At 41.7% G+C, this 18,694-nt stretch overlaps 1 protein-coding gene across 1 annotated transcript; it reads right to left on the bottom strand.

Moving 5' to 3' along the window:
- Positions 1–194: 194 nt before the first annotated feature.
- serac1 (serine active site containing 1) lies at positions 195–17,897 on the bottom strand. The gene is made up of 17 exons (XM_058379621.1): positions 17,734–17,897; positions 16,928–17,018; positions 16,220–16,256; positions 15,511–15,653; positions 15,236–15,325; positions 14,526–14,654; positions 12,877–12,998; positions 12,640–12,768; positions 5,031–5,144; positions 4,798–4,960; positions 3,640–3,790; positions 3,417–3,558; positions 3,236–3,336; positions 3,055–3,152; positions 1,924–2,106; positions 1,701–1,844; positions 195–861 (listed from the first exon to the last, which is right to left on the bottom strand). The coding sequence occupies exons 2-17, from the start codon at positions 17,016–17,018 to the stop codon at positions 725–727; spliced, it is 1,974 nt and encodes a 657-aa protein (XP_058235604.1). The 5' UTR covers positions 17,734–17,897; the 3' UTR covers positions 195–724.
- Between the last annotated feature and the right edge of the window lie 797 nt (positions 17,898–18,694).

Raw genomic sequence — 18,694 nt, 5'->3', positions numbered from 1 at the left:
CACTTCATCTATCCATTTATCCAACCTATCCATCCAACCAACACTGGAGGTGATATTGACGTCTCTACTCCTAGGTGTAATGAGTGTGTGAGAGATGTTGTGTAATCTACTCACAGTCATGTTAGATTACTCTGCACTCTGCTGTGAAAAAACACATTCACATTTACACAAACATTTACAACTCCACTCTTCACTCATCAGATGACACACAGCCCCTTTATTGTACTTGTTGTGCTTAAGTGCTAGAGATACATTTTGGCAAAAAATGAAACCTTTATATCCTCCTTCTGAAGAATACTCTGATCAGTCACACAGAAATACTGATCGTGAAGTAGAATCCCTCGGGATTGTTTGAGGTAGTGGAAGTAAAGATCAAGTCTGGAGAGATGGCAGTCAGCAGGATGGTGATCCTTCTTTCTGGTTCTTAGTGTGGGAGGAAGAGTCGAGAAAAATAAATAATAACTCTTACAGGACATGGGGATGGAGTGTAAATGAAATCATACAATCATACAGGATTCTTTGCAGAAAATAAACCCAAACCAATCAGTAGGAGTAAAGACACTATTATTATTATTATTATTATTGTTGTTATTATTTATTTATTTTAATTTATTATTATTATTATTATTATTATTAACAATAATAATGATAATAATAATAATATTTATTTATTTATTTTTAATACGTTATGTAGATTTCCCGAGAAAGACGTGGAAAGAAACATTTAGTTTAGTATCTCTTCTCCAAGAGCGTCCTGAATAAACTGCAAGCTCCGTTTGTAGAGAAACGTGTCCTTCTTCTCGGGCTTGCAGATGTTCAGATGATCGACGGACACTTCTATCAGATCTCCAAGACCCAGATCTGCGAGAGGTAGAAGGAGATTGTGAAGGTTCAGTACTTTAACTCAGCTGAAACTTAACATGAGCTGAATTCATGACACTGAATTCGCATTGATTTCTGAAATTTATTTACTTTGACGTTTCACACTTGTTCGTTTACTCAGTTATTTAGTTTACAAATCAATATAAAGATGTAGGTTAGGATCATTCACTATTAAATATTGTGGGGGGAAAAAAAACGCAATTTTAGGTAAAGTAAGGAAATAAACCAATCAGGTGAACACTGTTACAGGAAAATAATCAGTGACGTGAAGAAGCGGAAATCCTTTTCCTACAACAGTTGACAATTTTCCCATAACAGCACATCCCCTAGAGTGTTTCAATATCTCTCTTCCACTACAGCGGCTTGCCAAGCAAATCAACTGACTTCCTGTTATCAGTGACGTTACAGCAGCTGCAATTCCCTCACTTCCTCTTGCACTCGTAAAACATGAGGTCCTGAAACTGGAGACTCCTTCCATAAATCCATCGACGCTAAATCAACACCACCTTACAGAAAACGTCACCGTATAAACAATGAAAAAGACGCACCAAAGACGTGAGTCGGATAAGGCACGTGTACGAGCGGTTACCATAGAAACGAGAAGGTATAAGAAGGAGTGCATTAATGCTGTATAAACCAGTGACTTGCTGGAGAAAATGAATCAGAATGAAACAAATAGAGGAGGAAAAAATCAATAAAAACTTGCCATACTACTACTACATTTGCCTTACTATTAGTTATGACTAGCGCAGCAACCACAAACAAGCATCTCCATCAGATCATCAAAACCTCCTCGTCTGTGTTTCACCATCACGTACCTGCCGACTCGGCGGAAACCACTAATACGTTCATCATGGGGCCGACAGCCGTGGGCAGAGTTTCGGCGAAGCTCAGGATCTTAAACTCTTTGTCTTTTGCGATGTTTAGGAAATTCTCATTCAGGTCTTGTAAAGCTGGAGAGTCTAAAAAAAAAAAAAAGAGTTATGAAGAGAGAATGAAACGAAAACAATGGGAAAAAATTGCAAACGAAGCAGGTCGGACCTTTGCAGAGCTCTCGGACTTCTATAGAGGGATAGAGGAGATAGCGGACGTTCACGGAGTACTCGGCCATGAAGGTGCCGCGGTGAGGAACGCTGTAGAACAACACGCCCTTGGTGTTCTTAACCAACGAGCTCAGCTCAGGATCCTTCAAGGCGTCTGAGAGCATCTTTTTCACCAGCAAGCCTGGAGAAACACACACAGAGCTCTGCACTCCTGGAGGTCTGACACACTGATGATGATGATGATGATGATGATGATGAAAAATCCACCCTGAACAGCTAACAATCATCAACCAATTTATTAGCCTGCTGTTCTATTTCCAGGGCAGCACGGTGGCTTAGTGGTCAGCACTGTTGCCTCATAGCAAGTAGGTCCTGGGTCCGAATCCCGGGTTCAAATCCCAGGCAGGGGCCATTCTGTGTGGAGTTTGCATGTTCTCCCCGTGCCTGCGTGGGTTTACTCCGGTTTCCTCCCACAGTCCAAAAACATGTACATTAGGTTGATTGGTAATTCTAAATTGCCCGTGAGTGGTTGTCTGTCTATATGTGTGTCCCTGTGATGGACTGGTGACCTGTCCAGGGTGTACCCCTGCCTTTCACTGGGATAGGCTCCAGCAGATCCTTGTGACCCTGGCTAGGAATAAAGAGGGAATGGATGGATGGATGTTCTGTTTCTGTGTTACATTACCAACAGTGCAGTGGGATTGCCCCAGCCCTTCATCTCAAAGAAAGCAATGCGGCGGCGGTTTATTCTTTCAATTCAGCTCTTTTACCTTCTCAAATTCTAATGCTAATTCATTACAGGTATCTTACTCATCATGTCTTATATCACAAAAAGTTGTATAGTTGTGTTGCATTCTGGGAATCCGTGTCCAGTGTTTGCACCGTCTAAACTACTAAGATGGTTGGGTTTTTCTGATCGCTGAAATGTTTTCTCTAGCAATAACGACGTCACCTGGAGACATCAGAGCGACATACAACCTCGAACTTGACGTAAATACAGCAAGCAAATCACTAAACGCATCAGAAAAGCGTTTCAGGGTGGAGATTTTCCTTTAACTAGCTTGCTATAAAAATAATAAAGCTGAAATGTGATGAAGGCTGGTTTATCTCTGACCCACCGATGACTAACCTCCCATACTGTGTGCCACCCAGACCACAGGCCGCTCGCCTACTCCTGCCGCTTTCAGCTTCTTCAGCAGCTCTCCGCTCCGATACGCTAAAGACTTCCTGCACAGACCTCTTAATGATTAAACTCACTAGAGATCTACTCAAAAAAAAAAAAGGATTAAATTTGGTCTTTCGGTCGTTACCTCTGGTTTTCAGCCGGACACTTGGCCCTCCAGTCACTCAGATGCGTGTCGTATTCCACGGACAGGATCCTGAGGTTGGGACAGTCGGCCGCTAACCACGACTGCCATAAAGAAATTAAAATAAATCATCGGTGCATTAGATCCAGATCAGAATAACAGCTTTCTGAGATGGAGCCCGTACCTTAGGCCAGCACTCGGTGTAATCTTCATGAATTCCTGCTGATTTTTCCACTTCTGTCAGATCACAGTCTTTCTGTCGCCACGTTTTGAAAGCAGCTCCCAGAAGGCCGTGCACGAACAGAACGTCCGCCTTTATGGGCTGGCTGCGTTCAGGAGAATAAACCTGGTCAGCTTGTTTACCTGCACAGATCATGCTGAATGTTCTAGACAGTCAGAGTGGATACCTGGTGCGACACTGCGGATGTAAGACATAAATGCCATCCTGGTATTTCTGCTCCTCGGTGTCTCGGTCCAGGTTGGCTAAAGCGCGGGCGGCGTGAGACGCCTGCATGATGTGAGGAGACTGCGCCATCTCCGCCAGGACGGGCAACCAACCTGCAGAGACACAGTAGAGCTCTGATTGTATATCGTATGTCATTTTATATATTAGAATTATATATTAAACTTATCATCTGTAGAAAAATGCAGATGATGTTAAATGCATGGACACTATTTTGCCAAAAGTTTTGGGACACCCCTCCAAATCATTGAATTCAGGTGTTCTTTTTCAGGATTTGGGCTCGGCCCCTTAGTTCCAGCGAAAGGAACTCACTCATCCATGTCTTTATGGACCTTGCTTTGGTCACTGGTGTGCAGTCATGTTGGAACAGGAAGGGGTCATCCCCAAACTGTTCCCTCAAAGCATGAAATTGTACAAAAATGTCTTGGTATGAAGCTGAAGCATTAAGCGTTCCTTTCACTGGAACTAAGGGGCCGAGCCCAACCCCTGAAAAACAACACCTGAGTTCAGTGATTTGGAGGGGTGTCCCAAAACGTAAACATTTCGGGTTAAATTTTTTAAGGTTTAGAATTAGAATTCTACATAAACCGAGATTTTTTGGGGTATTTTATTTGAAACACCACAGTGATGCTGAGTTCCGGAAAACAATAGTAGGCAGGTGGTCATAATGTTATGCCTGATTGGTGTATATCTAATACTCTATCGTTTCTACGGCAATAACTTACACAGGAACCCCACACGGCATGGTTCCACATAATCTACTGATGTGGAAGTTTCTGTAACAGTCAGAGGTAAAGCTATAACTTTAATGACATCTTCAAGAGGTTTTCTGGTTTGTTGGTAATAAAATAAACTGTATTTATTTGTAAACTGAGGGTTTGTAGCTGCTTAAGTGTACACATTAAAGAGGAGGAACTTGTTTTGTGAATGTTCCATACTGTTAAGTGCTATTATAAATGGATAACAATTCTGATCTGTTATTTAGTAATTAATAAAAAGTTGTTGAGTTACTGGTGATACAAGAGGACTAAACTATCCCAGGGTGGTCAGTTATTGAGATCTTTAATAAGTGAAGCATCCATGTGTGGAGATTTAGCCGAACCTGACTGCACGATGTCTGTGTGTAAGCTCTCGTTCAGTGCCAGGTTCCCGATGATGCGCACAATGTTGCGTTGAATCTTCTGCGAATCCCGTCGAAGCTGGTAGACTCTCTGTAGGAGCTGCAGTCCTCCATTGGCCACAATGTGATCACAGTGACTCAGGACCTGTGTAGTGAAGATAATGGGTGTGAATACTGCGCATTGTGTGTGTGAGTGTGTGTGTGTGTGTGTTCACCTTCGAGTGCTGTACAAGGGCCTGCAGGCAGAAAGACTCCACCTTCTCAGACGGGATGGAGGTGAGGCTCTGGGCATAGGGCAGTCCGTTTCCCCCGAAACACCACAATCCACCCTAGAATCACAAAAAATATGACAAAAAAGTGTTAAAATAACAAAGTATGCAAAGACAGAAATTATTATTACAGAAACCACAAACTTCCAGTGTTACAAAGTGCTGACACTGGAGACTCCTTCCATAAAGGTCCATAAATATTCCATCCTTGACATTAAAACTTCACCATATTACCGATTATACTTTGTTTATGTAGAGCATAAGCATCGTAAGATGTTACTATAGAAACAAAAATTTTTTACAACAAGCTGCTGTTACAGAAAATGAATCAACATTTTACTGACCAATCAGAATCAAGAATGATGGAATAAAATGAAGAATACGCCGTCTTATTTTTTTTATTATAATAATGATTTTATGACTGAATTTGAAATAGATGTATGCCATGTGTGAGAAAACGTGTGTACAAAAGTGTGTAGTTGTATGAGGGTGTGTGTAGGTGTATGAGGGTGTGTGTAGGTGTATGAGGGTGTGTGTAGGTGTATGAGAGTGTGTGTAGGTGTATGAGAGTGTGTGTAGGTGTATGAGAGTGTGTGTAGGTGTATGAGGGTGTGTGTAGGTGTATGAGAGTGTGTGTAGGTGTATGAGAGTGTGTGTAGGTGTATGACAGTGTGTGTAGGTGTATGAGAGTGTGTGTAGGTGTATGAGGGTGTGTGTAGTTGTATGAGGGTGTGTGTAGTTGTATGAGGGTGTGTGTAGGTGTATGAGAGTGTGTGTAGGTGTATGAGAGTGTGTGTAGGTGTATGAGAGTGTGTGTAGGTGTATGAGAGTGTGTGTAGGTGTATGAGAGTGTGTGTAGGTGTATGAGGGTGTGTGTAGTTGTATGAGGGTGTGTGTAGTTGTATGAGGGTGTGTGTAGGTGTATGAGAGTGTGTGTAGGTGTATGAGAGTGTGTGTAGGTGTATGAGAGTGTGTGTAGGTGTATGAGAGTGTGTGTAGGTGTATGAGGGTGTGTGTAGGTGTATGAGGGTGTGTGTAGGTGTATGAGGGTGTGTGTAGTTGTATGAGGGTGTGTGTAGTTGTATGAGGGTGTGTGTAGGTGTATGAGAGTGTGTGTAGGTGTATGAGAGTGTGTGTAGGTGTATGAGAGTGTGTGTAGGTGTATGAGAGTGTGTGTAGGTGTATGAGGGTGTGTGTAGGTGTATGAGGGTGTGTGTAGGTGTATGAGAGTGTGTGTAGGTGTATGAGAGTGTGTGTAGGTGTATGAGGGTGTGTGTAGTTGTATGAGGGTGTGTGTAGTTGTATGAGGGTGTGTGTAGGTGTATGAGAGTGTGTGTAGGTGTATGAGAGTGTGTGTAGGTGTATGAGAGTGTGTGTAGGTGTATGAGAGTGTGTGTAGGTGTATGAGGGTGTGTGTAGTTGTATGAGAGAGTGTGTGTAGGTATATGAGGGTGTGTGTAGTTGTATGAGGGTGTGTGTAGTTGTATGAGGGTGTGTGTAGGTGTATGAGGGTGTGTGTAGGTGTATGAGGGTGTGTGTAGGTGTATGAGGGTGTGTGTAGGTGTATGAGGGTGTGTGTAGTTGTATGAGAGAGTGTGTGTGTAGGTATATGAGGGTGTGTGTAGTTGTATGAGGGTGTGTGTAGTTGTATGAGGGTGTGTGTAGGTGTATGAGGGTGTGTGTAGGTGTATGAGGGTGTGTGTAGGTGTATGAGGGTGTGTGTAGGTGTATGAGGGTGTGTGTAGGTGTATGAGGGTGTGTGTAGGTGTATGAGAGTGTGTGTAGGTGTATGAGGGTGTGTGTAGGTGTATGAGAGTATGTGTAGGTGTATGAGAGTGTGTGTAGTTGTATGAGAGTGTGTGTAGGTATATGAGAGTGTGTGTAGGTGTATGAGGGTGTGTGTAGGTGTATGAAGGTGTGTTTAAGTGTATGAGGGTGTGTGTAGGTGTATGAGAGTGTGTGTAGGTATATGAGGGTGTGTGTAGGTGTATGAGAGAGTGTGTGTGTAGGTATATGAGAGTGTGTGTAGGTGTATGAGAGTGTGTGTAGGTGTATGAGAGTGTGTGTAGGTGTATGAGAGTGTGTGTAGGTGTATGAGGGTGTGTGTAGTTGTATGAGAGAGTGTGTGTGTAGGTATATGAGGGTGTGTGTAGTTGTATGAGGGTGTGTGTAGTTGTATGAGGGTGTGTGTAGGTGTATGAGGGTGTGTGTAGGTGTATGAGGGTGTGTGTAGGTGTATGAGGGTGTGTGTAGGTGTATGAGGGTGTGTGTAGTTGTATGAGAGAGTGTGTGTGTAGGTATATGAGGGTGTGTGTAGTTGTATGAGGGTGTGTGTAGTTGTATGAGGGTGTGTGTAGGTGTATGAGGGTGTGTGTAGGTGTATGAGGGTGTGTGTAGGTGTATGAGGGTGTGTGTAGGTGTATGAGGGTGTGTGTAGGTGTATGAGGGTGTGTGTAGGTGTATGAGGGTGTGTGTAGGTGTATGAGGGTGTGTGTAGGTGTATGAGGGTGTGTGTAGGTGTATGAGGGTGTGTGTAGGTGTATGAGAGTGTGTGTAGGTGTATGAGGGTGTGTGTAGGTGTATGAGGGTGTGTGTAGGTGTATGAGAGTGTGTGTAGGTGTATGAGGGTGTGTGTAGGTGTATGAGGGTGTGTGTAGGTGTATGAGGGTGTGTGTAGGTGTATGAGGGTGTGTGTAGGTGTATGAGAGTGTGTGTAGGTGTATGAGGGTGTGTGTAGTTGTATGAGGGTGTGTGTAGGTGTATGAGAGTGTGTGTAGGTGTATGAGGGTGTGTGTAGGTGTATGAGGGTGTGTGTAGGTGTATGAGGTGTGTGTAGGTGTATGAGGGTGTGTGTAGGTGTATGAGGGTGTGTGTAGGTGTATGAGGGTGTGTGTAGGTGTATGAGAGTGTGTGTAGGTGTATGAGGGTGTGTGTAGTTGTATGAGGGTGTGTGTAGGTGTATGAGAGTGTGTGTAGGTGTATGAGGGTGTGTGTAGGTGTATGAGGGTGTGTGTAGTTGTATGAGGGTGTGTGTAGGTGTATGAGGGTGTGTGTAGGTGTATGAGGGTGTGTGTAGGTGTATGAGGGTGTGTGTAGGTGTATGAGGGTGTGTGTAGGTGTATGAGAGTGTGTGTAGGTGTATGAGGGTGTGTGTAGGTGTATGAGGGTGTGTGTAGGTGTATGAGAGTATGTGTAGGTGTATGAGAGTGTGTGTAGTTGTATGAGAGTGTGTGTAGGTATATGAGAGTGTGTGTAGGTGTATGAGGGTGTGTGTAGGTGTATGAAGGTGTGTTTAAGTGTATGAGGGTGTGTGTAGGTGTATGAGGGTGTGTGTAGGTATATGAGGGTGTGTGTAGGTGTATGAGAGTGTGTGTAGGTGTATGAGAGTGTGTGTAGGTGTATGAGAGTGTGTGTAGGTGTATGAGAGTGTGTGTAGGTGTATGAGGGTGTGTGTAGATATATGAGAGTGTGTGTAGGTGTATGAGAGTGTGTGTAGGTGTATGAGAGTGTGTGTAGGTGTATGAGAGTGTGTGTAGGTGTATGAGAGTGTGTGTAGGTGTATGAGAGTGTGTGTAGGTGTATGAGGGTGTGTGTAGGTGTATGAGAGTGTGTGTAGGTGTATGAGAGAGTGTGTGTGTAGGTATATGAGGGTGTGTGTAGGTGTATGAGAGTGTGTGTAGGTGTATGAGGGTGTGTGTAGGTATATGAGGGTGTGTGTAGTTGTATGAGGGTGTGTGTAGGTGTATGAGAGTGTGTGTAGGTGTATGAGGGTGTGTGTAGGTGTATGAGGGTGTGTGTAGGTGTATGAGAGTGTGTGTAGGTGTATGAGGGTGTGTGTAGGTGTATGAGGGTGTGTGTAGGTGTATGAGAGTGTGTGTAGGTGTATGAGAGAGTGTGTGTGTAGGTATATGAGAGTGTGTGTAGGTGTATGAGGGTGTGTGTAGGTATATGAGAGTGTGTGTAGGTGTATGAGGGTGTGTGTAGGTGTATGAGAGAGTGTGTGTGTAGGTATATGAGAGTGTGTGTAGGTATATGAGGGTGTGTGTAGGTGTATGAGAGAGTGTGTGTGTAGGTATATGAGAGTGTGTGTAGGTGTATGAGGGTGTGTGTAGGTATATGAGGGTGTGTGTAGGTGTATGAGAGTGTGTGTAGGTGTATGAGAGAGTGTGTGTGTAGGTATATGAGGGTGTGTGTAGGTGTATGAGGGTGTGTGTAGGTATATGAGGGTGTGTGTAGGTGTATGAGGGTGTGTGTAGGTGTATGAGGGTGTGTGTAGGTGTATGAGAGTGTGTGTAGGTGTATGAGGGTGTGTGTAGGTATATGAGGGTGTGTGTAGGTGTATGAGAGTGTGTGTAGGTGTATGAGAGAGTGTGTGTGTAGATATATGAGAGTGTGTGTAGGTGTATGAGGGTGTGTGTAGGTGTATGAGGGTGTGTGTAGGTGTATGAGGGTGTGTGTAGGTGTATGAGGGTGTGTGTAGGTGTATGAGAGTGTGTGTAGGTGTATGAGAGTGTGTGTAGGTGTATGAAGGTGTGTTTAAGTGTATGAGGGTGTGTGTAGGTGTATGAGGGTGTGTGTAGGTGTATGAGGGTGTGTGTAGGTATATGAGGGTGTGTGTAGGTGTATGAGGGTGTGTGTAGGTGTATGAGGGTGTGTGTAGGTGTATGAGGGTGTGTGTAGGTGTATGAGAGTGTGTGAAGGTGTATGAGGGTGTGTGTAGGTGTATGAGGGTGTGTGTAGGTGTATGAGGGTGTGTGTAGGTGTATGAGGGTGTGTGTAGGTGTATGAGGGTGTGTGTAGGTGTATGAGGGTGTGTGTAGGTGTATGAGAGTGTGTGTAGGTGTATGAGAGAGTGTGTGTGTAGGTATATGAGGGTGTGTGTAGGTGTATGAGGGTGTGTGTAGGTGTATGAGGGTGTGTGTAGGTATATGAGGGTGTGTGTAGTTGTATGAGGGTGTGTGTAGGTGTATGAGAGTGTGTGTAGGTGTATGAGGGTGTGTGTAGGTGTATGAGGGTGTGTGTAGGTGTATGAGGGTGTGTGTAGGTGTATGAGGGTGTGTGTAGGTGTATGAGGGTGTGTGTAGGTGTATGAGGGTGTGTGTAGGTGTATGAGGGTGTGTGTAGGTGTATGAGAGTGTGTGTAGGTGTATGAGAGAGTGTGTGTGTAGGTATATGAGAGTGTGTGTAGGTGTATGAGGGTGTGTGTAGGTGTATGAGGGTGTGTGTAGGTGTATGAGGGTGTGTGTAGGTATATGAGAGTGTGTGTAGGTGTATGAGGGTGTGTGTAGGTATATGAGGGTGTGTGTAGGTATATGAGGGTGTGTGTAGGTGTATGAGAGAGTGTGTGTGTAGGTATATGAGAGTGTGTGTAGGTGTATGAGGGTGTGTGTAGGTATATGAGGGTGTGTGTAGGTGTATGAGAGTGTGTGTAGGTGTATGAGAGAGTGTGTGTGTAGGTATATGAGGGTGTGTGTAGGTGTATGAGGGTGTGTGTAGGTATATGAGGGTGTGTGTAGGTGTATGAGGGTGTGTGTAGGTATATGAGGGTGTGTGTAGGTGTATGAGAGTGTGTGTAGGTGTATGAGGGTGTGTGTAGGTATATGAGGGTGTGTGTAGGTGTATGAGAGTGTGTGTAGGTGTATGAGAGAGTGTGTGTGTAGATATATGAGAGTGTGTGTAGGTGTATGAGGGTGTGTGTAGGTGTATGAGAGTGTGTGTAGGTATATGAGGGTGTGTGTAGGTGTATTAGAGTGTGTGTAGGTGTATGAGAGTGTGTGTAGGTGTATGAGGGTGTGTGTAGGTGTATGAGGGTGTGTGTAGGTGTATGAGAGTGTGTGTAGGTGTATGAGGGTGTGTGTAGGTGTATGAGGGTGTGTGTAGGTGTATGAGAGTGTGTGTAGGTGTATGAGGGTGTGTGTAGGTGTATGAGGGTGTGTGTAGGTGTATGAGGGTGTGTGTAGGTGTATGAGAGTGTGTGTAGGTGTATGAGGGTGTGTGTAGGTGTATGAGAGTGTGTGTAGGTGTATGAGGGTGTGTGTAGGTGTATGAGGGTGTGTGTAGGTGTATGAGGGTGTGTGTAGGTGTATGAGGGTGTGTGTAGGTGTATGAGGGTGTGTGTAGGTGTATGAGGGTGTGTGTAGGTGTATGAGGGTGTGTGTAGGTGTATGAGGGTGTGTGTAGGTGTATGAGGGTGTGTGTAGGTGTATGAGAGTGTGTGTAGGTGTATGAGGGTGTGTGTAGGTGTATGAGGGTGTGTGTAGGTGTATGAGAGTGTGTGTAGGTGTATGAGGGTGTGTGTAGGTGTATGAGGGTGTGTGTAGGTGTATGAGGGTGTGTGTAGGTGTATGAGGGTGTGTGTAGGTGTATGAGGGTGTGTGTAGGTGTATGAGAGTGTGTGTAGGTGTATGAGAGTGTGTGTAGGTGTATGAGAGTGTGTGTAGGTGTATGAGGGTGTGTGTAGGTGTATGAGGGTGTGTGTAGGTGTATGAGAGTGTGTGTAGGTGTATGAGGGTGTGTGTAGGTGTATGAGGGTGTGTGTAGGTGTATGAGAGTGTGTGTAGGTGTATGAGAGTGTGTGTAGGTGTATGAGGGTGTGTGTAGGTGTATGAGAGTGTGTGTAGGTGTATGAGAGTGTGTGTAGGTGTATGAGGGTGTGTGTAGGTGTATGAGGGTGTGTGTAGGTGTATGAGAGTGTGTGTAGGTGTATGAGAGTGTGTGTAGGTGTATGAGGGTGTGTGTAGGTGTATGAGGGTGTGTGTAGGTGTATGAGGGTGTGTGTAGGTGTATGAGAGTGTGTGTAGGTGTATGAGGGTGTGTGTAGGTGTATGAGGGTGTGTGTAGGTGTATGAGAGTGTGTGTAGGTGTATGAGAGTGTGTGTAGGTGTATGAGGGTGTGTGTAGGTGTATGAGGGTGTGTGTAGGTGTATGAGGGTGTGTGTAGGTATATGAGGGTGTGTGTAGTTGTATGAGGGTGTGTGTAGGTGTATGAGGGTGTGTGTAGGTGTATGAGGGTGTGTGTAGGTGTATGAGGGTGTGTGTAGGTGTATGAGGGTGTGTGTAGGTGTATGAGAGTGTGTGTAGGTATATGAGAGTGTGTGTAGGTGTATGAGGGTGTGTGTAGGTGTATGAGGGTGTGTGTAGGTGTATGAGGGTGTGTGTAGGTGTATGAGAGAGTGTGTGTAGGTGTATGAGAGTGTGTGTAGGTGTATGAGGGTGTGTGTAGGTGTATGAGAGTGTGTGTAGGTGTATGAGAGAGTGTGTGTGTAGGTGTATGAGGGTGTGTGTAGGTGTATGAGAGTGTGTGTAGGTATATGAGAGTGTGTGTAGGTATATGAGAGTGTGTGTAGGTGTATGAGAGTGTGTGTAGGTGTATGAGGGTGTGTGTAGGTGTATGAGAGTGTGTGTAGGTGTATGAGGGTGTGTGTAGGTGTATGAGGGTGTGTGTAGGTGTATGAGAGTGTGTGTAGGTGTATGAGAGTGTGTGTAGGTGTATGAGAGTGTGTGTAGGTGTATGAGAGTGTGTGTAGGTGTATGAGAGAGTGTGTGTGTAGCTCACCCGTTGAGAAGCGAGGGACTGAGTGCTCTCTCTCAGAGCCAGTGAGGTGAAGTACTGCACACACTGATCCACCTCTGACTGAGGCAGAGAGGCCAGGAGCTGCCTCAAACCATCCTCGATTAGAAACTCCTGACCACATGATGACGCAGCATTAACACCAACGCAAACATGTCATAATGTAGCAGAATACAAACAATAACACACACACACACACACGTCATAGAGCTACACACTCACATCCTCCAGTTTAGGCAGCGTAGGTGGGGAAAGGAAGAAACGCAGGTCTATATTCGGAGTCCGAGCCAGACCGATAGCTGTGCGCTGGTCTATAGACTGAGCCGCTGTCTGGTACTGGTAATCTGTGATTGACAGGTCAGTCGGCCAATCAGAAACCAAATCAGAAATTTGGGCACACATAAGAGCATAGAGTTCATGTAGACTACATCCAGTAATTATATATAGTGATATAATTTCTATTTATTGAGTATCAATATTACTAAATTATATAAAATTAATAATTTATTAAAATATTAAATTTTAAATTAAAATTTTTTCTTAGAATAAATTATTACCACAAACACTGACATGTTCCTGTATACTGAGGAAAAAAAGAGAAAAAAAGTTTTTAGTGCAGTTTTTTTTTTCATTTGTTTTTTTATTTTTTTAAATATTTATTTATTTTTTTTATTTTTAAAATTGTTTATATTTTATAAACAATTGTATAATTAATATTTATTTTTTATAATTAGTGCATAAAATTTATTTTAAGGTCACAAAAGCAGCTTTTGCATTTGTTTATTTACAGTGTATAACTATTTTAAAATAAACTTTAAAATTAAATACTTAAAAAATAAAATAAGCTTTATTACTTTAAAATAAACAAAATTTATTTTAAGGTCACAAAAGTGGCATTTTTTGTTTGTTTGTATATTTACAGAGCATTACTTTATTTTAAAATAAACTTTAAAATTAAATATAAAAAAATAAAATAAACGTTATTACTTTAAAATAAATAAAATTTATTGTAAGGTCACGAAAGTGGCTTTTTTTGTTTGTTTGTTTGTTTGTTTATTTACAGAGCATTACTGTAAAAGTATGATATACCATCAGGAATGTTACAGAGCTTCCTTATTTAAAAACATACAGAATGAATGGTCTGGGTCGGGGCATGTTTGGTATGTTCACAATGAGCTAATTTATTCATACCTTTATTTAGTTATTTAATTATTTAGTTCATTAGTTAGTTATTTGTGCCAAACTCTACAGCATGGAGCATCCAGGCTGCGTTCAATTCAATTTATTTAGCACTTTAACAGTGGACAAAAAAAGCAGCTTTACAGAAACATCGAAAAAACAATTAAGTTAATATTTATCTCTAATATGTATCCTTAATGAGAAGCCTGAGGTGACAGTGGTGAGGAAAACCTCCCTGAGAGGATATGAGGAAGACACCTTGAAAGGAACCAGGTTCTGAAGGGAACCTCATCCTCATTCCCATCTCACACCCAGACTCCAGATCCAGCTCCCTGACCAGGATAAAGCTTCATTTCACATTAATGAAAGTGTGTGATGGATGAATATTCTGTATTCTGTCATAACTGGCATCTATTTTCTGTATTTTGTCATAACTGGCATCTATTTTCTGTATTTTGTCATAACTGGCATCTATTTTCTGTATTTTGTCATAACTGGCATCTATTTTCTGTATTTTGTCATAACTGGCATCTATTTTCTGCCAGGTTGGTGCTTTTCTCAGTACAGGAACCACACTGGGAATCAGTGTCTGTGATCATCAGATACGCTACAGATGCAGCGGATGGAGATTTAAGAACCGGAGGTAAATTTCATCACACATTTCTGTATCATTCTCTCTTTCTCTCTCTCACCCTGCCAGGGTCTGTGTGCCAGGTCCTGTACGGCCTGCAGGCGCTCTGGCCGACTGGTGGAGCTGGTTCTCTTCAGCAACACCCACAGAGCCAACTCATGAGGATCTGCATCCAGATGGCTTAAGCGCTCTAACACAGAGAGAGAGAGAGAGAGAGAGAGAGAGAGAGAGGAGAGAGAGAGAGAGAGAGAGAAATTCAGAGTCTACTTTATTCCTTATTCATATAAATGTGGGTCAATGTTTTTTCTGTAACCCTGCTGCTAAATACCAAACTATTTCAGATCAGTATAGCCTCCAGGTTGCCTCTACCAGGAGTTTCACTCACAGACAATGCTGAAAAAGAAACACTAATCTCACTCTCGTGAATCAGAAAGCGGAAAGTCCACATACACAAACCTAAAAATATAAAGAAATGAGTGGACTGAGATGCTCTAACTCTCTAAGTGTCTCTACAAAAAGTGAAAGACTCGGTGCTGTTCATCTCTCCAGGGAGGGTGTGACAAAATAATAATAAACCTGGAGGAGGTGACACCGGTGTTACAGAGAAAAACAACTATGGAAATATTATTAAAATGATACAAGGACTCTCTGTGTTTGAGCTCTTGGGATTTTTAAAAATATATTAATTTTCATGAATAAATCCAGACGACACTTGATTTCCGTAACATAATATAACATAACATCACAGTGTAACTAGATAAAGCTCCTTACCATCCAGGGGACGGTGAAGGACTCGTGATGAAATTTCAATAAGTTTTCTGGCTGCTTTATGAAGCTCCTTCCTGGTTTTATAGGTAATATCTGAGGAAAGAAAGCTGTGGTGTTACTGACTGCAGCATGTGTTTCTCAATCTATAAAGAAGTAGAATATTAACAGATGAAATGATCCTTTACTCTGTGACTCAGTGTGGGAAAATGATGTTGTTTTTGTACAGTGAGGCTATCAGTCATCGACATGTTACGACAGCGATAGAAACAGGAACGTACTGGTGCCAAGGGTCTCCTGTTCTACCTTAGTGATGGGGGTTAGGTAGATATAAGACTTCTGTTTTTCTTGGAGAATCGCCTGGGTGTGGATGGTGACCGCCTTGTTCAGCGTGGTCACCTCGTACGTGATGAAAACGCAGCCGCTGTGCGAAAAGACACAGTGTTAATCTGTTACACCAAGCAAAGAGACACAACTTTACAGAATTCTTGCACATTTTAAGCTCCTTAAACTTTCTTGAGTCAGTTTTCTTCCTACTGTATATAAAGATTATTATAGAATCTATAGATTTGAGTCAATATAACAGAAAATACTTGAAAGATGTATATATTTTTTAAAATGCACTATTAATGTCCAGAGTTATGCACATCTAGAAGTGATTTTAGTTTTTGTTAAATTATAAGGCAGACTTTTATAGGGTTATTCTGATCCAATTATTTTATCCATGTAATTTTGTCTCTCAATTAATATGTATTTTCCTGGAAACATCTTTGAGACAGATAAGTAAGAGTCATATGTTTTTGTGTAATATTTATTGTCATATACAATTACAGCATTTCCTGTATACAGGAACAACCTAGGGTGCAAGACAAATTAAGTCTCATCTTCGAGCCATGTATAAAGTATAAGTATAAGTAGGGGATGCTCACTGTATTAAAATCCTGTTTAAAATAGTAGTATCAAAGTAGTGATAAAAAGTATCAAACCTACCCCAGTACGATGGCACCGGTTACTTTAGCGATTTTGCCTGCGAACAAAATGTAACCAGAGATCCGTAAAATGAATAACACGACCCAAAGATACAGCCATGTTCAAAAGTTTGTACACCCTTAGAACAAGATGAAGTAACATGAATTTTCTTCGTCTTCTTTTGGTCACCACAGCGAATCACCTCTCTCCTCCTATCCCTATCTTCTGCATCCTCAAACACCCACTAGCTTTATATCCTCATTTATTCCATCCATATACCTCCTCTTTGGCCTTCCTCTTTGTCTCCTGCCTGGCAGCACCATGTCCAACATTCTCCTACCAATATACTCACTCTCCCTCCTCTGAAAATGTCCAAACCATCTTAATCTCCCTCCCTAACGCCGTCCCCTGAACGTCCAACATGAGCCGTCCCTCTGATGTACTCGTTCCTACTCCTGTCCAACCGTGTCCCTCCCAAAGAGAACCTCAACATCTTCAGCTCTGCTACCTCCAGCTCTGACTCCTGTCTCTTCCAAAGTGACACTGTCTCCAAACCATACAGTATGGCTGGTCTCACCACTGTCTTGTACACCTTCCCCTTGATACTCTAATAACTCTCTATTATGGTTAAGCAGATTTTGAAAAGTGAATGCAAACGTTTTGACATTGTTACATGATCCTAACAACAATGATAAACAATAAACCTCAAAAGAGTACATTAAGACATACGAATGTCTTTCCATGGGATGACTTTCTTCAGGCCAGGACCTGTGGAGCTCAGCCTCCGACATGGGATCAGGCGTAAGGCGGTGACTGACATCTGCACGTTGATGGAGAAGCAAAAATATCACCACTAATTAGTCAACCTTTAAGTTCTTTTAGTTAAAGCTATACTCACTAAACACAAATTTGCTGTGCTAGAGTTCAAGGACAGCACTTGGAGATCCATGCATGCCCCTTTAGAATTGTGGAGCTTATTCATTTATTTCTTGTTTTAATGTGATTATTCTGATATTAAAAGCACATAATTCATACCTAAAAGCTCACAGAATGTCTAAAAGAAACAGATTGCCCTAAATAACATAGGCAGATATAGCTGTATTTACACTATGTCAATGCAAACTGTTTCATTTTAAAGGTCACAAATGTGGATTTAAGTTAAGACAAGACAAAGGGCTGAATTCCAAATGGCTCCCTGCTCCCTATGTAGGGCACTACTATCATGAATTACATAACGGATTCAAGTGCACTTCATATAAAATAAACGGGATATTGATATTCAGCCTCAAGCTTGCGAGAAATAGTATGATCTCATGACGGGGTCCTGGAGTTAGCCGACCCATAACAGTACGATAAAAATCTATCTGTTCATTTTTTATCGATTAACAATATAACTGCATAAAAAATAAATGATATAATTTGAAAATATTCCATAATGTTAGCAGGTCACCTCACTGCGTTATCGTTAGCCATATTGGGTTATCAGAAACAGCTACAATTACGGTGTATAAAACAAAACAAATATGATCATTTACCTTGTTTTAAAGAGTTATAAATACTAGGAATAATTTATTGAAAGTGGGGAAATATATTCCCAGGTTTCATTTAGGACAGTTGCAGTCAAAGCCCAAAATAAACAGGAAGCATCAGACATATTGAGCTACGCAATTTACCGTAAACCCTCGAGTATGACAGCACTAAAAATGCGTACCGTAATTACCAGAATATCACAACTAGCACGACGCCATCTTGTGGTACGCACGATCTTTCCGGATGAGGAAAACCAGCTCAATACTTCTGAATTAATGTATTTAAAAAGATATCTTTTATTTATTTGCCAATTACTGAATATGAATTCTTATATTATTATCTATTCGCTTTTTAAAATCTAAATATTTTACCAAAATAAAAACAATAAAAAAATAAAAACAATTTAACAGTATATGTGACTCAATCCATTGTAGTTTTCTTTATTGAATTATCCCTTTCATGGCCAAATTATAAAGAAAAAGAAAACGAAAAAAAGAATGAATACTAGTAATAGTAGTAGTGGTACTAACTATTTTCTTTTAGTCAAGTCGAAGCTTTTATACCAGCAATAATTTTAACGTACATAATTAATACATATTAGGATTGTTGCAAGCTGTTGGTATTTTTTTAATTATTATTAAAACAATAAAAGCCTTGTTTAAAAAAAACTACAAAAAAAGGTTACAAAACCTATAATAGTTTAAATAAAAGTTAAGGTGTTTTGGAGTCTGGCATCTAATGGCAACTAACAAATTATTATGGAGAACATTTCTTTAAAGAATTATGTGATTTTTGTAGATAGGGTTTATGTATTGGATACGAAATGGGATCATTTCTTAAAATGCATTCTAACGCAATCCATTAATTGTTAAAAATATTTCTGTAGAAATCCTTAAATGGTCAGGTCAACAAAGTGAGAGCTTAATTTGTACTACACTAGCTAAGTGTGTTCTCAAAAACAAAAAT

Source organism: Hemibagrus wyckioides, linkage group LG25 (genome assembly GCF_019097595.1).
Source record: "Hemibagrus wyckioides isolate EC202008001 linkage group LG25, SWU_Hwy_1.0, whole genome shotgun sequence".
In the NCBI taxonomy this organism is placed as follows: domain Eukaryota; kingdom Metazoa; phylum Chordata; class Actinopteri; order Siluriformes; family Bagridae; genus Hemibagrus; species Hemibagrus wyckioides.
This window is presented reverse-complemented; position numbering and strand designations above follow the sequence as displayed.